At 35.8% G+C, this 18,727-nt stretch overlaps 2 protein-coding genes across 7 annotated transcripts in view; one reads left to right on the top strand and one right to left on the bottom strand.

Annotated features, from left to right (window-relative positions):
* Positions 1-6,241: 6,241 nt before the first annotated feature.
* On the top strand, positions 6,242-13,524 carry copz1 (COPI coat complex subunit zeta 1). The gene is made up of 9 exons (XM_058762387.1): positions 6,242-6,357; positions 6,724-6,792; positions 7,951-8,032; positions 8,112-8,203; positions 8,288-8,343; positions 8,439-8,516; positions 9,812-9,863; positions 10,089-10,127; positions 13,039-13,524. Exons 1-9 carry the CDS (start codon positions 6,340-6,342, stop codon positions 13,084-13,086), a joined length of 534 nt encoding a protein of 177 aa, XP_058618370.1. The 5' UTR covers positions 6,242-6,339; the 3' UTR covers positions 13,087-13,524.
* znf740b (zinc finger protein 740b) overlaps positions 11,368-18,727 on the bottom strand; it is a 26,702-nt gene continuing 19,342 nt past the window's right edge. Inside the window, exons 7-9 of one of the 6 annotated variants that reach the window (XR_009268723.1) lie at positions 12,725-12,801; positions 12,459-12,572; positions 11,368-12,362 (exon numbers count right to left, since the gene is read on the bottom strand). Coding sequence is in view for 2 of the 6 variants with exons in the window: in XM_058762382.1 (XP_058618365.1) it covers positions 12,599-12,652 (54 nt within the window). In the remaining 4 variants the exon portion in view is untranslated. Of the gene's footprint in view, positions 12,653-12,724; positions 12,802-18,727 lie in introns of all 6 variants that reach the window. The other 5 variants (XR_009268722.1, XR_009268721.1, XR_009268724.1 and 2 more) reach the window with 5 other exon arrangements.

The following is an 18,727-nucleotide window of genomic DNA, read 5'->3' as shown; positions in this document are numbered from 1 at the left end:
TTAAAAGTTCTTCACTCAGCCATTGATGCCAAAAAAGAACCTTTCTTTTTAAGAGAGTAGAAGAATCATTTTTGGTTCCCCAAAGAACCTTTCAGTGATCAGTTCATAAAAGAACCATTGCTCTCTTAGTGTGAAGAACATTATAATAATCAAAAGAACCTTTTGTACAATGGAGAGTTTAATGGATGGTTCTTCATGGAACCACAGTCATTTTAAGAGTGTAGAAAAATAATTTTTGGTTCCCCAAAGAACATTTTTATTCTTAGTCTAAACATTTTTTTTAAAAATCTAAAGTTTTTCCACTATATGAAGAATCATTTGTACAATGGAAAGGTTTCATGGATGTTAAAGGTGCTTCATGGAACCGTCAATGCCAATAAGCGTAACAACATAACAGATGCCGAATGGTGCGGTTACAAAGTACTAAAAAAAAGAGTAAGTTATGACTAAAAACTGTTTATCAAAACTCATGATAGCGGTGTGCCCGTGGTTTTCTAGATACTTGTTCGTGCTCGTCTTTTACGATGCGGTGTTTTCATTCCCACGCGCTAATATGTTTGTATGTAAATGCACCATAATGATGGACGTAGGTGGCTGACATCGTCCAAAGAGGTGGGCGCCTGCCAGGAACCAGAGAGACGGGACTTCCCAAGCCTTGATTCCTAGCACCCACCCACCCACCCGACTCAACCACCTACAAACACACACATGAAAACAGCCTGCTATTACAGACACCACAATGGTTTGGGATTTGGTGTGTTCCAACCTAAACAGCAGTTCTGACTCTCTCCACACATAGTTCAGGTCATCCAGTCGCTCGCACAGTTCTATATCTCACTGGTGTGTAACCTTTTTGTCAATTTCAACTATTTTTTCTTGCCATTCATTGTTTTGTTTAACGTGTTAGCTTGTATTTTTGAATTCATTACACCCTCTGCCACGTTGTGGCCTCGTGATGCTCTTAACCCTATTTGGTTTGACCACAGGAAGTGAAACAGCTCCTTGACACCATCCTGACCCATCCAACTATTCCTATTCTTTCTGCTTCCCATATAGGTAGAAGGAAACTCACAGGATTGGTTTTAGAAGAAGCATCCGAATGTTTTTTTTGGGGTTTTTTTAAAACTGAAAATTCTGTAAGGTCTTCTATAACCCATGTCAATAATTTTATATATATATATATATATGGTAACACTTTGCAATAAGGTGTCATTTGTTAACATTAGTTAATGTATTAACTAATATGAATGAACAATTATCAACACATTTATTACAGTATTTATTCATCTTTGTTAATATTAGTTAATAAAAATACAGCCGTTCATTGTTAGTTCATGTTAGTTCACAGTGCATTAACTAATGTTAACAAACACAACTTGTGATTTTAAAAATGCATTAGTAAATGCTGAACTTCACATTAACTAAGATTAATAAATGCTGTAGAAGTATTGTTCAATCTTAGTTCATGTTAACTAATGTTAACTGATGAACTTTATTGTAAAGTGTTACCATATATATATATATATATATATTATAAGTAATTTTTTCAGTTTTTAAAAAAAATATATTTTATATAGAGAGAGCGTTGGAGAAAGAGTTAACATAATAGCGTATAATGTAAGTTTACATTGATCAAAAGTGACAGTAAACACATTTAGAATGTTACTAAATATTTCTATTTATAAATTATTTTAGAACTTTCTATTCATTGACGAATCCTGAAAAAAATGTATCACAGTTTTCGCAAAAATATTCAGCAGCACAGATGTTTTCAACATTGATAGTAGAAAGAAATGTTTCTTGAACAAATCAGCATATTAGAATTAAATGACAAAATCTAAATGCAGCCTTGGTGAGCATGGTCCAAACCCCCCCCCAAAACAGCTAATTAAACAAACAAACAAATAAATAAATAACCCCAAACTTTTGAACAGTACTGTGTGTATAAATATAAATATAAATATAAATACAAACACACATATATAACTTTTTTCTGTCAAAATATCACAATCAAAGTGTCATTAGCCACAAGTAAACATGAGAACATGTTTTCAATTACATGGAAAAACCTCACAAGCTACTTATGATGAGAGCATATGTGTCTTTGGTTTGTGGTCCATTGGGAAAATTCATCCAAGCCTGCTGCTGGGAAAAGTGGAAAGTTTGTGTATGAGTAATCAAGAGTAACGTAATTTCATCCGATGCAAAATCTATATACTCTAGCAGCACTCAATTAAATAAATAACATTCTCTTTAACCTCAAATATTGTACATTTTAAATATATGCCTTAATTCAACTTCGGCACAACTACAACTACAGGATTTAGAAATATTTAAGACAAAGAAAAATTCGGATGTAAAATGCAAAAGAATCCACACAATTTCTAGCCCACTTTTGCACACCGAATAAGCAAATTTGTCTTTAGACTTCCCCGCTTACGTGCACTTTTGGACTCCACTGTATGGTATATGCTTTATTGTGCAATAGAGGAGGCCGGGTGAAATAAAGTATACAGCGATACTGTACACAGCTCCCCTCAACCACCGTCTCATGCCAGAAACCACAACAGTTAGCATGAGCACCTAGACAAGCCTTTATCAGCGCTCAGCAGAGCTTCCGCCACCCAACATCCCCTTTCCCCCGCTCTCCTCTCCTTCTGCAGCCACAGGCTCCAACCACAAGGGCAGCGCTGCTCTCACACACCCATACCCACACTGGGAAACCGACGGGATACAGACACACTGCCATCCCTGACACTCATCACAGGCCAGCGTGATGACGATCATGTCCATCACTGCCCTTCTGATACTGTGTGAAAAAGATGAGTGGACACGTACTTTGCCGTGACTGCACAGATAAAGATGTTATTGTGAAAGACGTCCGATTATCTTTTTATCTGAAGCACTATTGAGACACAGTTGCTCTGCGCAATGATACTGTGGGTGCCGGTTCCTCATTTGGAGTTCGTCAGGTGTAACGATTGTTTGGTGACAAATATTCTCCTAAACTGAGTTCTGAGAAGATCAGCTTCTTTTGCAAATATTTCCACTGTACATTTGACCAGATGAACCGTGAATGCAGTGCTATTTCAGGAGAACTAATAATAATTTAGTAATGAATTCATAATAATCAGCTGCTGAACACTGCAGACCATTTGAATGTAATAAAGGCAAAATGACTTAAAGCAAGTACAACATGCTCTAAAAATTATAAACACACAGATCTACTGTAAACACACCAGTATGAAATACTTCACATACAGACAGCCAAATATATAAATGGGTCAAACACAAAAAAGGGGTTTTCAAGAATTAAAACAATAAAGGTTTAATACAGATTTAAATTAGTACATTAGAGTGTGTCCAGTTTAATTTGATTTTTCTGAGTTAAAAATTAAGACTCATACATGCATTTTTTGTAGTGTAACAATGGTTTGTATACCAAAAATTATTGTAAGGCATATTTAAAACAAGAATAATTAGATGACATTTAAAGACCCTAAAAGCCCCCAAAAACGAATTAATTGTATTTCTTTCTTTGCCACTATCCTTGAAATCACTCAATTTTAATTTAAAATCTTTTAAAATATAATAAAATTTAGTACAATCACTTGTTCTTTTATATATTTTAGTAAGTACAGGTAAGAATAAGTATGTTATTTTTATTTTCACATTTTACATTTTTATCTTTACACTTTTTTTAAACAAACAACCAAAATTTGTAAGTAAATATATACAGCATTGGGGGTAATGCATTACAAGTAATGTGGGATACGTAATCAGATTACTTTTTTCAAGTGTAAAGTAACACATTACTTTTAAATTTATAAGAAATTATCGGAGTTACTTTTTCAAATAAGTAACACAAGCTCATTTATTTACTGACACCTCTCCTGTCCCACGTTGAGAGAAATCACGAAGGAGGTGCAGAGGCACTTCCTTCAGGCTGAGGCTTGTGAATTTCACTTTTGGTGTGAAAGGGCCTTTACAGTTGCCAAAAATATAACCTTTAGGGGTTTTTTTGTTGTTTTTTTTGTTGTTATTAAAAAACAAATAAGCAGGCCCAGCTCAGGTGACAAAAAGTAACACAATAGTAACGTAAAAGTAACCATAAAAAGTAACTAAGTAATGAAATGAGTTATTTTTATGGAGTAACACAATGTTGTAATTGCCAAACTTTAGTACACACAGTAAATAAGGAAAATAAGCATATGAAATACACAAAAAAGCAGCATTATGATGTAAAATTCTCATGTTCTGGGTGACATTATAACCATAACTGTAGCCTGCACCAAGGAAACGCATACTGTATCCTCTCTGATATAAAATAGGGTAATTTCGAAATGCTCTTCGTGGTAAAGTTGTGAAAACTCAGTGCTTCATTGTGAAACTCGCTGGTGAGCCTCCTTACTGTCGAAGCATATAAAGAAAATCTTTTTTCAGAATACTAACTACTCTTTGTCTTCTTTGCATCGAGACTCATTTGGGAGACAAAATGAAATGCAGTCAACATGCTCAGCATTGCATTGTGAGTTTTACTTACAAATGAACCCACCACAGCTCTCTAGATTAAACCGTTTCTGATGTCAGTGTAGCTGCTGTAGCCGTGCGCAGGGAAAACCCCTGTTAGGATTAGTTTTCACAGTGGTGCTTCCCAGAAAAAGTGACCAGTGTAATTATGATGCCCAGTTGTAGGAGGATCTCTTAAATTATCGCAGGAAAAAACAGGACAGGCTGGAAGCATATGCAATTTTGAGGAGGACTTGTGTCATTGAGGCCAGTGTGTCATTCACGGAGGGCAAACAGATTCCAAACCTAATCAGTTCAGAATATGAATCGCTCATTATCTTTGACTAAGCGTCTGTTCATGACAAGCCAGAGGTTTATTTCAGGTTAAAACTACCGCTCAGATTTTTTTCCATTGCTGAAAACAAGATGAAGTCATTGTACCCAGGTAGAGTGTTGACTTTATAGTGAGTCACCTTTAGTAATGCTACTTTGAAACACTATGTAAATAGTAATTTTTAAATATAAATTTCAAGTAAAGAGGCCTAATAAGTAGTAGGCTCCAAAGGTGTCAGGAGAAAAAAAAAATGATTAGATGTCTAATGTCCTTATTAGAAGACAGAACATTTTATACATAAAATTCAGACAAAATACTGGATGTCTGGATGAAAACTAAAATGAGTTTTCAGTGTTCATGACCGTTTATTTTTCCGCTATTTAATTGTCGTCTGCTAAATGTATAAATGTAAAGTTTTTTTCTACCTGTAATAACATATAGGCTAGATATAACTAAATGGGTTCAGAGTATATTTAACTCTGTTTTATTTTTATATTTATACTTTAGCCTAGGCCTATGTGTCATATTGCATGTTTGTACCCTACACCTGCCAATGTTTAATAAATAAAAATGGCTATGGTTCACCAGGCTGTGTGTTAGACACTGAACTACCAAGCATCAACATCAATATTGCTTCAATATACAAGTTAATAAATATCAGATATTTTTGATTCTGCACTGGTGTAAGGAGAATTTCACTTTTTTGACATTAGTTAGTGTGCAATGTTGCTGTTAGAGCGTAAACAATGTCTGCAAAGTTACGATGCTCAAAGTTCAATGCAAAGTGAGATATTTTCTTTTAAATAAATTTCTGTTTAAGGACTAAAAAAAAACACCTCTTTAATTAGTACATTTACTCCACAATTTCTGTTTTGCATATGTATGATGAAATATAACTATATAAATATAATATTAAATAGATATTGCATTTGTGAGGACATTTACAAACATTTATTTGGCTCTCATAAGTAGCTAAATCTGTTTCTGTGAATTGTGGGGACTTTCCATAGACTTCTATTACATTTATTCAAACCAAATGATATTTTCTATCCCCTAACCCTAAACCTACCCCTTACAGAAAACCTGTTTACATTCTTACACTTTCAGATAAACATCATTAACTATTTTAAATATTTTTTTCCCCACAATGTCAAAAATTTCAGGTTTTACTATCCTTGTGGAGACATTTGGTCCTCACAATGTAGCATAAACAAGTATACACACACACACACACACACACACACACACACACACATAAAACCTTCTGCATTTTTACATTGTCCAAAAAAATTAAATAAAAAAAACCTCATTATGTATGATGAGCTATTTTTATTTATTTTATTTTTTTTGTACTTATTAATTTCCCGCGAGCTTTAATGACGTTGTAGAGTACTTCCGCTAGGATTTGCCCTTTTACCTCATGTCGTAAGCGGAAGTACACATACGCAGAAGTTCAATACACCGAGGTTGAGTGAGCGACATCTGTACAGTACAAGATGGATACGCTAATATTGGTAATATGATTTTATCTTTGTGTGTCCGATATTTGCATTTAAAGTGTAAAACATCCGCTAGCAGTTAAATCCGCTGTTTCCACTTCAGATAGTAACGTACTTCTGCTACATCCGCTAAACAATGAATCGGTAACCAATCTACGAGTGTAGCAATAACATGCATATGTATTATATACCAAAATGTAAAGATTGGTAGATTGTTACAGGGAAGTATAATGTTAAAATCTTCAGTTTAATATTAAGCTGATGGGCATTTGCAGGGACACAGTTCCATGTCTGCTCTAACGTTACCTTTGGCCTGATCACCTGATTGTTTTCACTGTAATTCATTGGTGATTTGTCATGTTTGTGTGTGTGCTGTGACAGGAGCCCTCTCTGTACACTGTAAAAGCTGTTCTGATCATGGACAATGATGGAGAGAGACTGTATGCAAAGGTGAGATCATGATCAGATTTGAGCTGATACACAGGGAGGATTCATTTAATTAACCCTGTGAAGTCAGACATGTAAAATTATAATCAGACAACTTTAATTAACCTTAATAAAGGAGAAAATAAAGGAAACTAAAATAAAGCTTGCAAATGTATTTAAGTTTTGTATTATATTTTATATATCAGGCTTTTATGGCTCATATAATATGATATCGTGAAAATAAGGAGCTCGCGCTTAAAGAAAACCGCTCAGTTTTACTCAGCAGCCCAAACTGAGAAAATCTTGTATATCAATGAAATTTTTGTAACCGACTACTTGTGTAAAATGCATATAAATATGAGTCACCGTCTAGTAAGATATTTAAATGCTTAGTTTTCAAAGCTCTGTAGTTTTAATTGTGGGAGAAAAACATATAATGTAATGCAATACAATGATGACAAAAAAACATTCATCAAAAGCTTTATGTATCACATTTGAACAAAATCTTTCTAAAAGATCTTGTATAGATCATCAAGTAAGCCTAAGTGGCTTCAGTCCAGTAAATGCTCATGTTACTAACATTATAAAAGTTATTCCTGTTTACTTAATAAAAAAATCACAGCCAAAAGAGAGACAACCTGAAGGGGCCATTTTTCAAGATATATTAAAAGGCCTTTGACTTGTTAAAAAAGTCTAATCTATAAATCAGATGACAGAAGGCATGTGGTAGATTGCGTACAACAGGTTTTTAGCAAAGTTTTGATAATGTTAATAATTTAGAGGCCTTAGAAATTCATGTTTCAAATATTATACAGCAGGTTTTATAGATTAAACCTGAAAGTAAACATCATTTTAAGTGTATTTGTCATTTACTCACCTTTATGTTATTCCGAACTAGGGTTGCAAAGGGGTGGAAAATTTCCGGTAACTTTCCAAAAATCCCAGGAAAGTTTCCAAAATTTACTGGAAATTTTCCAACTTTTTGCAACCCTATTCAGAACCCACATAACATGTTTTTTTTTTAACCGTGCAGTCTGTCCTTGGAAACATTAACGGCTATCTTTTTGTTTGCATAAGGTGTACGGATGAGTTTTTATTAGCTCTTTATTTGTCTTAAATGTGTCACTGTATTAGAAGCTTCATATATTAGCTTGTGACTGTGTTGCTGTGTTCATGTTTCAGTATTATGACGACACGTATCCCACAGTGAAAGAGCAGAAAGCCTTTGAGAAGAACATCTTCAACAAGACACACAGAACAGACAGTAAGTGATTCTGTTACTGTCCGTGTTGTGTTCGCTAACATAAAATCACGTGGACTCATCCTTCCTCTCTTTGACACAGGTGAAATTGCATTGCTGGAGGGTCTAACGGTTGTGTACAAGAGCAATATTGATTTATATTTTTATGTCATCGGCAGCTCCCATGAAAATGAGGTAATGCTTTATACTTGATCCAGGATTGTGTCTTTTCATCAAACCATGAGAATCTCATAAGTGTTACGGTCTTTTCTCCCACAGTTGATGCTTATGTCAGTGTTGAATTGTCTCTTTGATTCCCTGAGCCAAATGTTGAGGTAGGAAAGACTTTTTCCTTGTATGCTATATGGTCTCGCTATCAGCTAATCAGCTGACAACAGTTTGATCTTGACTTATTTCTTCTGCTTTTTAGGAAAAATGTGGAAAAGAGAGCCCTGCTTGAAAATATGGAGGGTCTTTTCCTGGCCGTTGATGAGATAGTTGATGGAGGGTAAGTCATAATTAATGTATTCAATCAGAAGTAAACCATTTTGTTACACACAGATCTTATAGATGTTGCTGTTCATACACTACCGTTCAAAGGTTTGAGAAGATTTTTGTTTTGTTTTTGAGGTTCATGCTCATCAAGGTTGCATTTAATTGATCAAAAATACAGTAATATTGTCAAATATTATTACAATTTAAATTGCGTTTAATATATTTAAAAAATGTAATTTATTCCTTTGATCAAAGCTGAATTTTCAGCATCATTACTCCAGTCTTCAATGTCACATGATCCTTCAGAAATCAATCTAATGCTGATTTGCTGCTCAAGAAATATTTTTAATTATTATTAGTGTTGATTAATACTATTTTAATTAATACTTGTGCTGCTAAATATTTCTGTGGAAAATATATAAGATTATAAAAAATTTTACTGTCACTTTTGATCTATTTAATGCATTTTTTAATTAAAATAGTATAATGTTCTTTCCCCAAAAAAATCTTACTGTCCCCAAACCAGTGAATCTATGAAATGTATAATTATTATCAGTAGTGTTATTTTTGTTTAGTACTAGTTTTAGTCCTGCAGAAATTTTATATGGATTGTATTATATTATAATAACTTATTATAATGAATAAGTATTAAAATCAATATTAATTAAAGCAATATTTTGTGCATTTTTCTTTTTTTTTTTTGTAATTTAATTTGAGCTTTAGGACGCCCACACTGAATCAACAACTTTAAGAATTCCACATACATTCTCATCATTCATAAAATATAAATCAACTGCTCCTTTCATTCATTTATTGAATATTCTGGCTGTTTTGTTAATGCTTTCAGCTACCGATAAGGCTGTAGTACTCTCAGCTCTGTTTAACACTTTTTATCATGTTTAAATACCCCAATCCAGTAGCTCAAACAGTAGAGCATGGCGCTAGCAACACCCAGATCGTGGGTTCGATCCCAAAGGAAATGAATGTAGTAATAAACTAAGTCGCTTTGGCTAAAAGCATCTGCCAAATTCCACAGATTCTTCCCTAAAATTATTGCAGAAAAGTCTATAGATTCTTGCTGGGCCTAGACATCGGCCATTGAAAACCCACTGCGACCACATAGGTTTGATTCTGGTGTGTTATTTCCTGATCCAGTTCCTCCCTCTTGTCCACATCCTTTCCTGTTTTCTCTGCATTCTCTCTATCAATAAAAGTGGCCAAAAAAGCTTTTTCTAAAACAGAAATGGGTCTGAAAATCACATTGCCTTTGTTGCAGCACTGATCACTCATTAACTGTCTGTTTTACAGTGTGATCCTGGAGAGCGACCCACAGCAGGTGGTTCACCGTGTCGCTCTGAGGGTAACTACTTCCCGTTCTCCTCTATTGACTTTCATGATGCTGTTGTAAATGTTAATCTGCTTAGTATTTGTTGGCTCTGCTTCATCTCATGTGCTCTGACGCCACTGATGAGCATTATGGTCCTGCTAGGCAGCTATTAAGTTTGATTTCCAATAATCTTACATGTGTGAGACAGAAAGCAAGCCAGCAGTCCTAAAGTCATCTCCCTCTCTCATGTCGTTTCAGGGCGATGACGTGCCTCTGACAGAACAGACAGTCACTCAGGTGAGAGTAGTCGACGCACTTCCTTCAGCGAGACCTGTCGCCATCATGGCTCTTATGTTTTATAGTGGCTCTGAGATTTACCCATGATTCATTTAGAAAATGAGTCCGCGGCGGTCTGGTTTCACAGCTCCCACATTAAGAACGCTTCATCGTGCCACGGCTTTCCAGGTTCCCGCGTGTGTCTGCCGCATGTAAACATGATGGCTAATTATTGGCGGCTGTCTGCCAGCGATGGCTCCCCGTGGCTGCCGTACTCGTGAGTGCGGACTGATTAATGTTCTCATTTAAGAGGCCCTGCGACAGGCTGCCTCTATGCCTTTCGTGTCTGTGATTAATGGCTGTCTCCTCGTCTTCCCCGCTATACGGTTATACTTTGCCTCGCCTCGTGCAAATTAAGATGATGAATTAATTCCTGGATGTTTTGCTGCACCTGCATTACTCGATTACAGGGTTCCCTTCAATGTTAGCGCCTTTGTATGATGGGTTTGGGTTTTGCTTTTTCACTTTCTCGTTTTAGATAAACTAGTGTTCGTAAGTTTGTCAGAATTTTCTGATTGATCAAAAAAGTGATCAAAAAGTGACAGGAAGGACATTTGTTACAAAATATTTCTATTTTAAATAAATGCTGTTAAAAATATTACGTTATTATCCGTAAAAATATTACAAAAATATTAGGGCAGCACAACTGTTTTCAACATTGATAATAAGAATTGCCTTGATTTGTTCTCAGCATTTTTAAAACCATAAAGCAGCATCCTAATGAATGCATGTCTTTTATCAGAATCAGAATGAGCTTTATTGCCAGGTATGTTTACACATACGAGGAATTTGTTTTCGTGACAGAAGCTTCCACAGTGCAACAGAATGACAGCGACAGAACAAAAAACAGATTAAAAAAAATAAATAAAAATAGAACAAGTATAAATAAGGAATAAAAATATACAAATTGACAATTGTATGTACAGGTATAACAATAGACAGTTGTATGTACAATTATGTGAACATTTGAAATGTAGTATGTGTGTGAGGTAAGTGTATAAATAGTGTGTTCCACAATTATTGTCAGGTGTTCATGAGATGGATTGCCTGAGGGAAGAAACTGTTCCTGTGCTGGCCGTTCTGGAGCTCAGAGCTCTGTAGCTCAGGTCCAGAGTGATTTTGCCAGCCCTTTTGCTCACTCTGGATGAGTACAGTTCTTGGAGAGTGATGATCCGCTCAGCAGTCCGGACTACCCTCGGTAGTCTTCTGAGGTCAAATTTGGTGCAGAGTGCACCAAAAAGTGCAGAGGACGGATTCAATGATGATGGTCAGCAGCTCCTGTGGCAGGTTAAACATCCTCAGCTGGCGCAGGAAGTACAACCTCTGCTGGGACAATGTGTCAATGTGAATGTCCCACTTCAGGTCCTGGGAGATGATGGTGCCCAGGAACCTGAATGACTCCACTGTTGTTACAGTGCTGTTCATGATGGTGAGTGGGGGGAGAGCAGGGGGGTTTCTCCTGAAGTCCACGATCATCTCCACAGTTTTTAGCGTGTTGAGCTCCAGGTTGTTAAGACTGCACCAGACAGCCAGCTCCTTAACCTCCTGTCTGTAAGCAGACTCGTCACCTTCCTGAATGAGGCCGATGAGTGTGGTGTCGTCTGCAAACTTCAGGAGCTTGACAGAGGGGTCTTTAGATGTGCAGTCGTTGGTGTAGAGGGAGAAGAGCAGTGGGGAGAGAACGCAGCCCTGGGGGGTGCCAGTGCTGATCGTTAGTTTGGGCAGGAGGAGGTTTGGGATGATGGTGTTAAAGGCCGAGCTGAAGTCCACAAACAGGATCCTCACATAAGTCCCTGGTCTGTCTAGATGTTGCAAAACATAATGCAGTCCCATGTTGACTGCATCGTCCACAGACCTGTTTGCTCTGTAGGCAAACTGAAGAGGATCCAGTAAGGGTCCAGTAATGTCCTTCAGGTGGGCCAGCACCAGTTTTTCAAAAGATTTTGACCACAGACGTTAGAGCCACAGGCCTGTAGTCATTTAGTCCTGTAATTTTGGATTTCTTTGGGATGGGGATGATGGTGGAGCATTTGAAGCATGAAGGGACAGCTCCAGTGATCTGTTGAAGATCTGTGTGAAGATGGGGGTCAGCTGGTCAGCACAGGATTTCAGACAGACTGGTGTAACACAATCTGGGCCTGGTGCTTTTTTCCTTTTCTGCTTCCAGAAGACCTGGCGCACATCGTCTTCGCTGATCTGAATTGCAGGTGTGGGGGAGAGGTGGGTTGCTGGAGGTTAATGGTTGTTGTTGTGGAGAGGTGTTCAGAGCAGGTGTGGGGTGTTTTTTCAAACCTGCAGTAGAACTCCTTCAGATCGTCTGCCAGTTGTTGATTCTCCACAGTGCTGGGGGATGGTGTCTTGTAGTTGGTGATCTCTTTCAGACCTTTCCACACTGATGCCGAGTCACTGGAAGAGAATTGAATCCTTATTTTTTAAGAATAATTCCCCTCTGCCACTCTGATCTCCTTTTCCAGTTTGTATTTGGCCTGTTTATACATTTTTAAGAAAAATGATGGCATTAATGAGTCAAGAACACAAACACATTAAAATTCAATTACCTGTTTTAGCTTTAGAGACAAGTGAGGTTTTTTGGGAGTGGTTTGGGCTATCCGTCCTCATTGAGTGATTGGATTTACTGAAGAGGAACACAAAACACTTCTAATAAATGATTCTGAGGCTGGCAATTCATTCTAATTAAATGTGACTAATTATTTGGCATTCCCTAATTTAAAACATCAAGTTTTAATAAATTGGCAGAACTCACTTTCATATATTCCTTCATAAGATTCTAATGACACCTCAGATTAATTATAACAACCATTATAAGTGATGTCTTGGCTCTAACGTTACTGGATGTTTTTGTTTTTTCTAGGTGCTACAGTCAGCTAAGGAGCAGATCAAATGGTCTCTACTCCGATAGGATACTTTTGATCCCGTTCCTGAACTGAGACGAGGAGAACAAATACGATTTGACCACTTTTCATCACTACTGTCCTATCTGCCCTTTTTTCCTTGAGCGTTTTCTTGACTGTTAAAGTGCACATACACTGACTTCTAGTGTTTCTCTCGCTCGAAGATAAGACCAAGAACATGAGCATTTCAAAAGAATGTCAAGGCAGGAGGAAGAAGCTGGAATATTGTCTTGGCGCGACTTTCTTTTTAGGGAAAAGTACCGGGGCGTTTTTTTTTTCTTCCCATTCCAGTAAGCGCTTGAATATATGGCTGGTTTTGTGAATGATATCACTGTTTTACTGTGAGATTTTCATTACGATTCATGTACATTCCAGTGGTTGATCTTGTTCTCCGTTCTTGCCTCTGACCCTTGTTTTGATTGAAGTAAAGAAACAGTTTCATCCTAGTTCTGCTGCGGTGTGTTTGCCTCCTTTCGGATACTATTTGGTTTGCAGAGGCGGTAGTGACGTTTACTTTTCCAATATTTTGAGGTCACTTTGTTTACTGTTTTGTGTCAATCATCACTCATCAGATCAGTGATCACAATCATCAGTCAATCATCACTATTACTACTGCTCACACGACACGACACTATGTAACCTCCCTAGCAATGTGCTAAAACCAGTCAAAACATTAACAACCACCAACTACATTTTTATTATCCTGATTTTGAGTTCTGAATAGGTAAACATGACTCTAGCATCTAGAGTATTAAAAATACGAGGCTTATTCAAACTTTTTTAAATTATATATGTAAAGACGAGACATACCATTTTGGTGTCCACATCAAATAAAATGTACAAAAGTGATTTTATATACATAAAAAGCATGTTAAATTAACATATCTACTTTAATGTTTCAAATAACTTGGTCCCACTTTATATTAGGTGGCCTTAACTGTACTTACATTTAAATTAATAATTTGGTACAATGCACTTATGGTGTACATGCATGCTTTTACATTGTACTTATATTTTTAAAAATACCTATATGTAATTAATTTCTGTAATTACATTTATAATTACACTGTTGACCTATCCCATACACCTTAACCCACCCTTAAACCTACCCTAACCTTACCCGTATCCCACCTCAATAGAAGCAAAAGTGTTTTGCAATACAGTATGAACACAATAAGTACATAGTACTTATTTTTTGATGTAAGTACATAGTAGTTAAGGCCACCTAATATAAAGTATGACCAATAACTTTTCTGAAAACAAAAGATCAATGTGTGAAATAATGCTCCATCGTCATTTAGCATAATTATATATTTATGTACAAATGAAACGATAAACTTATTCTGACCTGTACTTAAAATATATAAAAGAATAAGTGATCATTCTAAATTTTATTATAGTTTAAATTAGTAAAAACCAGTCTTTTTTTGTCATCTAATGATTCCTTTTTTAAATATGCCCAATGAGATTTTTTGTAACACAAACTTTTGTTAAATTTAAAGCCATTTTAGTGGGTGTCTTCAAGGTAAAAATGTATGATAGTCATATTTTCTTAAAATAAATAAATAAATAAAATGTAACTAGACAAATTCTAATGTATGAAAAAAAATGTAAAGCTGTATTAAACTTAAAAAAATATACAAATATATACAGTATATTATATGATTTCCAATTGTAATGCCTGTTTAGAGTTCTATTCTATTCTATTCTATCAGTGACTCAAAGTCAATCCAAGAGCTCCCTCTGCTGGTTTGGGATGAGAAACGCAGTCCTGAGGCTGAACTGCACTGAGCATTTTCTACACAGCTTCAACTTTATTTTTGTTGCCCTGTCATGCTTCCAAGGTGCATTTTACTCCCATTATGCATGTAAAAGTACAAGTGTTTTTAATACATCCACAACTGTGAGGTTAATTAGTAATTTTTCCTCTAAATTAATTGTCTATTTTGGTTTGGTTGTAAATTACATGCAGCATATGGCATAATTTTAAGAGGTCCTAAAACAGGCAGTTATTTAAAAACCCAGAATAGCTGTTTTGTTTGCAAGCACTTTAACAATGCATTAGGAAAGCGTTTATTCCACTAAATATTCTGGAATAAAAATCGTTTTTTGCTGAACACCCACACTTAATGAGTGTGCGTGCGTGCGTGTGTGTGTGTGAGGCGAAATGCTGCAAGGAGGTTTGACAGCTTCGCATGCCTGCTTTTTCTCTGGTGGATTCCTCCCTTGTCTCTCATTTTAATGCAAATGAAAGGTTCCCCTGGAGAAATGGTTGTAAAAATAGTAGTATATCACATACATGCCTCAGAATCATACCTAGGACACAGTTATCACACTGGGGGCGGAGACGAGACGTGCAATCTCAGGGGTCACCGTGACCAATGCTTTGAACGAGTTCACTAAGATTTTATCAGGCTACATGCAAAGAGTGTCTGTGTCTGAAACAGAAGGAGCTGCCTCAGTCTATGACTTTGGAAGCATATTTGTATTTTCTAGCAGTTACCATATTTGGCACCATAATGGCTCTTCTAATGATCTACAGCAAATTAAAGAGAGCTTTAGACATAACCAGACATAAAGCAAATATTTGGAATGAATTTTCTTCTTCCTGTTCCATCAGATGCCATTTTTATTCTTTCCACCAACCACCAAACCATCTAAAGCAAATTTAATATTACCAAGTAAATATTTAATGACTTCAGTGCCTGTTTCTCTGTAGAAATGGAATCATAAGTGGAAAAAAAGACATTCATAATAAATGAGTTTATTTCTTTAAAACTGTGATATTTTAGTATTACTAATATACTATTACAGTTTATGTTATCATTTTTAATTAAATTTTATTTTTATATTTTCTGTTTTCATTTTAGTTATTTGGTTGTGTGTTTTTGGCATTTTAATTAGTTTTTTTTATTTTAATATGCCTATATAGTTATGAAGTTTTAGATTTTAATTTCATGATAATTATAAAGTTTTAATTATTTTAGTAATTCAGTTAAAAAAGAGAAATGTTGTATTGGCAACTAGCTGGAATAAAATACATTATTTATTTATTGGTAAATTTTATTTTATTTCAGGTGATGTTTATTATTTTATTTCAAGTATTAAAGATGTTTTTAATGGTTTTAGATAACAATAATCCTGCTTTAAATACTTTTTAAAATTAGACACCAATTCTGTTCCTTCAGGCAAACAACAAAACAGATCTGATGAACTCAAATGAGTATAAGAGGTTATCAAGCAAATACTTTGTGATAGAAATGGTATTACAAAATGACAAAAAATGACAAAATGGGTATTTAAAATCAATGAAATGGTGAATAAGTTTACTTTCAAGCACCATATCAGATTTTTTAAAGATTTTTAAGATGTCGTAAAATTCAAAATAAAATTTTTCTGTCAAAAAGTCACATTTTAATAGTTAATAGTACTATATGTCTATCCCTCACAGCCTCGTTTTTATTCACAAAAAAAATAAATATGGCTTCTATCCTGACTAAGACCCATTCTCCTGATTTGTACCGCAGAAGCTGGAATGGAAAATGATCTTCAGAGGCTTTGACTGAAGGTTACAAAAGTTCACCGTCATGTGGGATATGCAGTTGTAATGAGAGACAGGTTTAGGACAGGACTTGTTTAGGCCAGTCTGCCTCCATAACAAACAGCTGCAGACGGAGAACTTCCTTGGCCCTGGTCCAGCACATCTCCTCAACCCTCTCTCCCTCTCTATCTTCCTCTTTAATAATGCTTTGGCATCCATATGAAAGTAGCTGGGAAAGTTTCCTTTGTCTCGGCTGATATCTTAAAAAGCGTGCTTTTCTGAGGAATGAAACATGACGTTGGCCCCTGAGCGCCCCACCCTCCCAGAGGGAGTTCCCTAACCCTGTCTCCGAGAGGCTCGCGGGCGCTGGTGTCTTATCTCCAAAGCATGAGAGCCTTCAGCTCCAAATTTATTTGACCAATTGAGTTAAGTAGCTCTTTCATTATGAGGTCATTCATTATGATTCATTAGCGGATGGGTAAGAGTCGCAGATAAAACCTCAGCGTCTCGCTCATCTGTGTGTTATGAAGTGTACAACATGCTCCCATTGAATAAAGCAAAGTGCTGTGGGACAGTGGAACAAGGTTTTGAAGATATTATCACCCGCAATAAAGGAGAACGAGCAAAGGGTAATCAAGAGTCGGTGTGCAGCGCTTGAAAGGACATGTATAAGGGTCTTTGTGTTAATAGTAAACTAACTTTAAAGGTAAAGTGTGCCTTTTTTGAGCAGAGACAACTATAAGTAAGTCAGTGATGTGTTGAATTTTCCGAAAAGGGCAAACGCTGCATCCCTGTGGTGCTGTAAAAACATTACTCTGTTTGCTTGAGCTGAGGAGGTCTGAAATACCTGGAGAAAGCTATCCATTAGAATTCTGCATTTCAATGGCAAATGCAATTCCATTTTGCAGATAAGTTCAATAATAAAAGCAATTCTTGCAAAGGTGTGCCTACACAGAATTTTTAGAGATACATTAATGACAAACAATGTGGTAACATATTTCATACTAGGCCTGCTGATAAAAGTCATAATGTCTAGGCCATATCTTTCAGAGTCATTCATTCGGGAATTTGACTAAAGTGGTTGCTCTGTATGTTTTTGATTCACCAAAAAAAAAAAAAAAACGCTCAAAAGAGTCGGTTGATCAGGAATTGGACTATGCTGATCGTGCTGTATGTTTTTGATTCACTAAAAATACCCGGCACATATGAGTTATTGTTTTAGGAGTTGGACTACACTGGTTTCGCTGAATGTTTCTGATTCGGTAAAAGAACCAGCTCATTAGAGTTATTCTTCTGGTGTCAGGCTACACTGGTCAGAGTGAATGTTTTTGATTCACTAATAAAGAGCTGGCACATAAGAGTCATTCTTTCGGAATTAGAAATCAGATTACACTGCATGGTGTGTTTCAAGCTGTAGATGTGTTAGTGAGAACCGTTGCATAACTGAACATCATTTGGTTTCCAATTTTCATGTTGCTTGCTTGCAAAAAAAAAAAAACCTCCAAACAAACAAACAAACAAAAAAACGTCATCAGAATACACTACATCATTTCAATGGCTGTCAATGCATGTTTATTTACCAGCATCTATTTGTCAAGCCAACCAAACAAAACAGCCGGACATTGGGTTACCCAACTGGGGTGGGGTTATACAGGCCTCAGAAATGATTTGGCCACCCAAGCAACGCTTAAAAATAAATTGATGTATTTGCATTATATTTTGCATCTACTGTATACATTTACAGTTGCCACATGTAATTTTGATCATTATTATTTCATCTATTCTATGAAATTCAGACAATTTGAAATTAAAATTCAAATACTCTTTGAGGCCATTTTATGATTATCTGAACTGTAAAAAGTGATAAGTTGACTTAAATTGAGGAAACCCCTTGCCTTACAATTATTAAGTAAATAATAATTTAAAAAAATAAAAAGTTAAGTGAACTTGTCAATTCACTTAACTTATTTTTTTTAATTATCATTTACTTAAAAATTGTAAGGTAACAGGTTTCCTCAATTTTTTTAAGTTAAGTCAACTTATCACTTTTTACAGTGTGGGCGATGAGAGAAACAGTAATTATTTTTAGTGCAGAAATTACATGTAAC

This window comes from Onychostoma macrolepis, chromosome 23, assembly GCF_012432095.1.
Source record: "Onychostoma macrolepis isolate SWU-2019 chromosome 23, ASM1243209v1, whole genome shotgun sequence".
In the NCBI taxonomy this organism is placed as follows: Eukaryota; Metazoa; Chordata; class Actinopteri; order Cypriniformes; family Cyprinidae; genus Onychostoma; species Onychostoma macrolepis.
The sequence above is the reverse complement of the archived record's forward strand: the minus strand, read 5'-3'. Positions and strand labels throughout refer to the sequence as shown.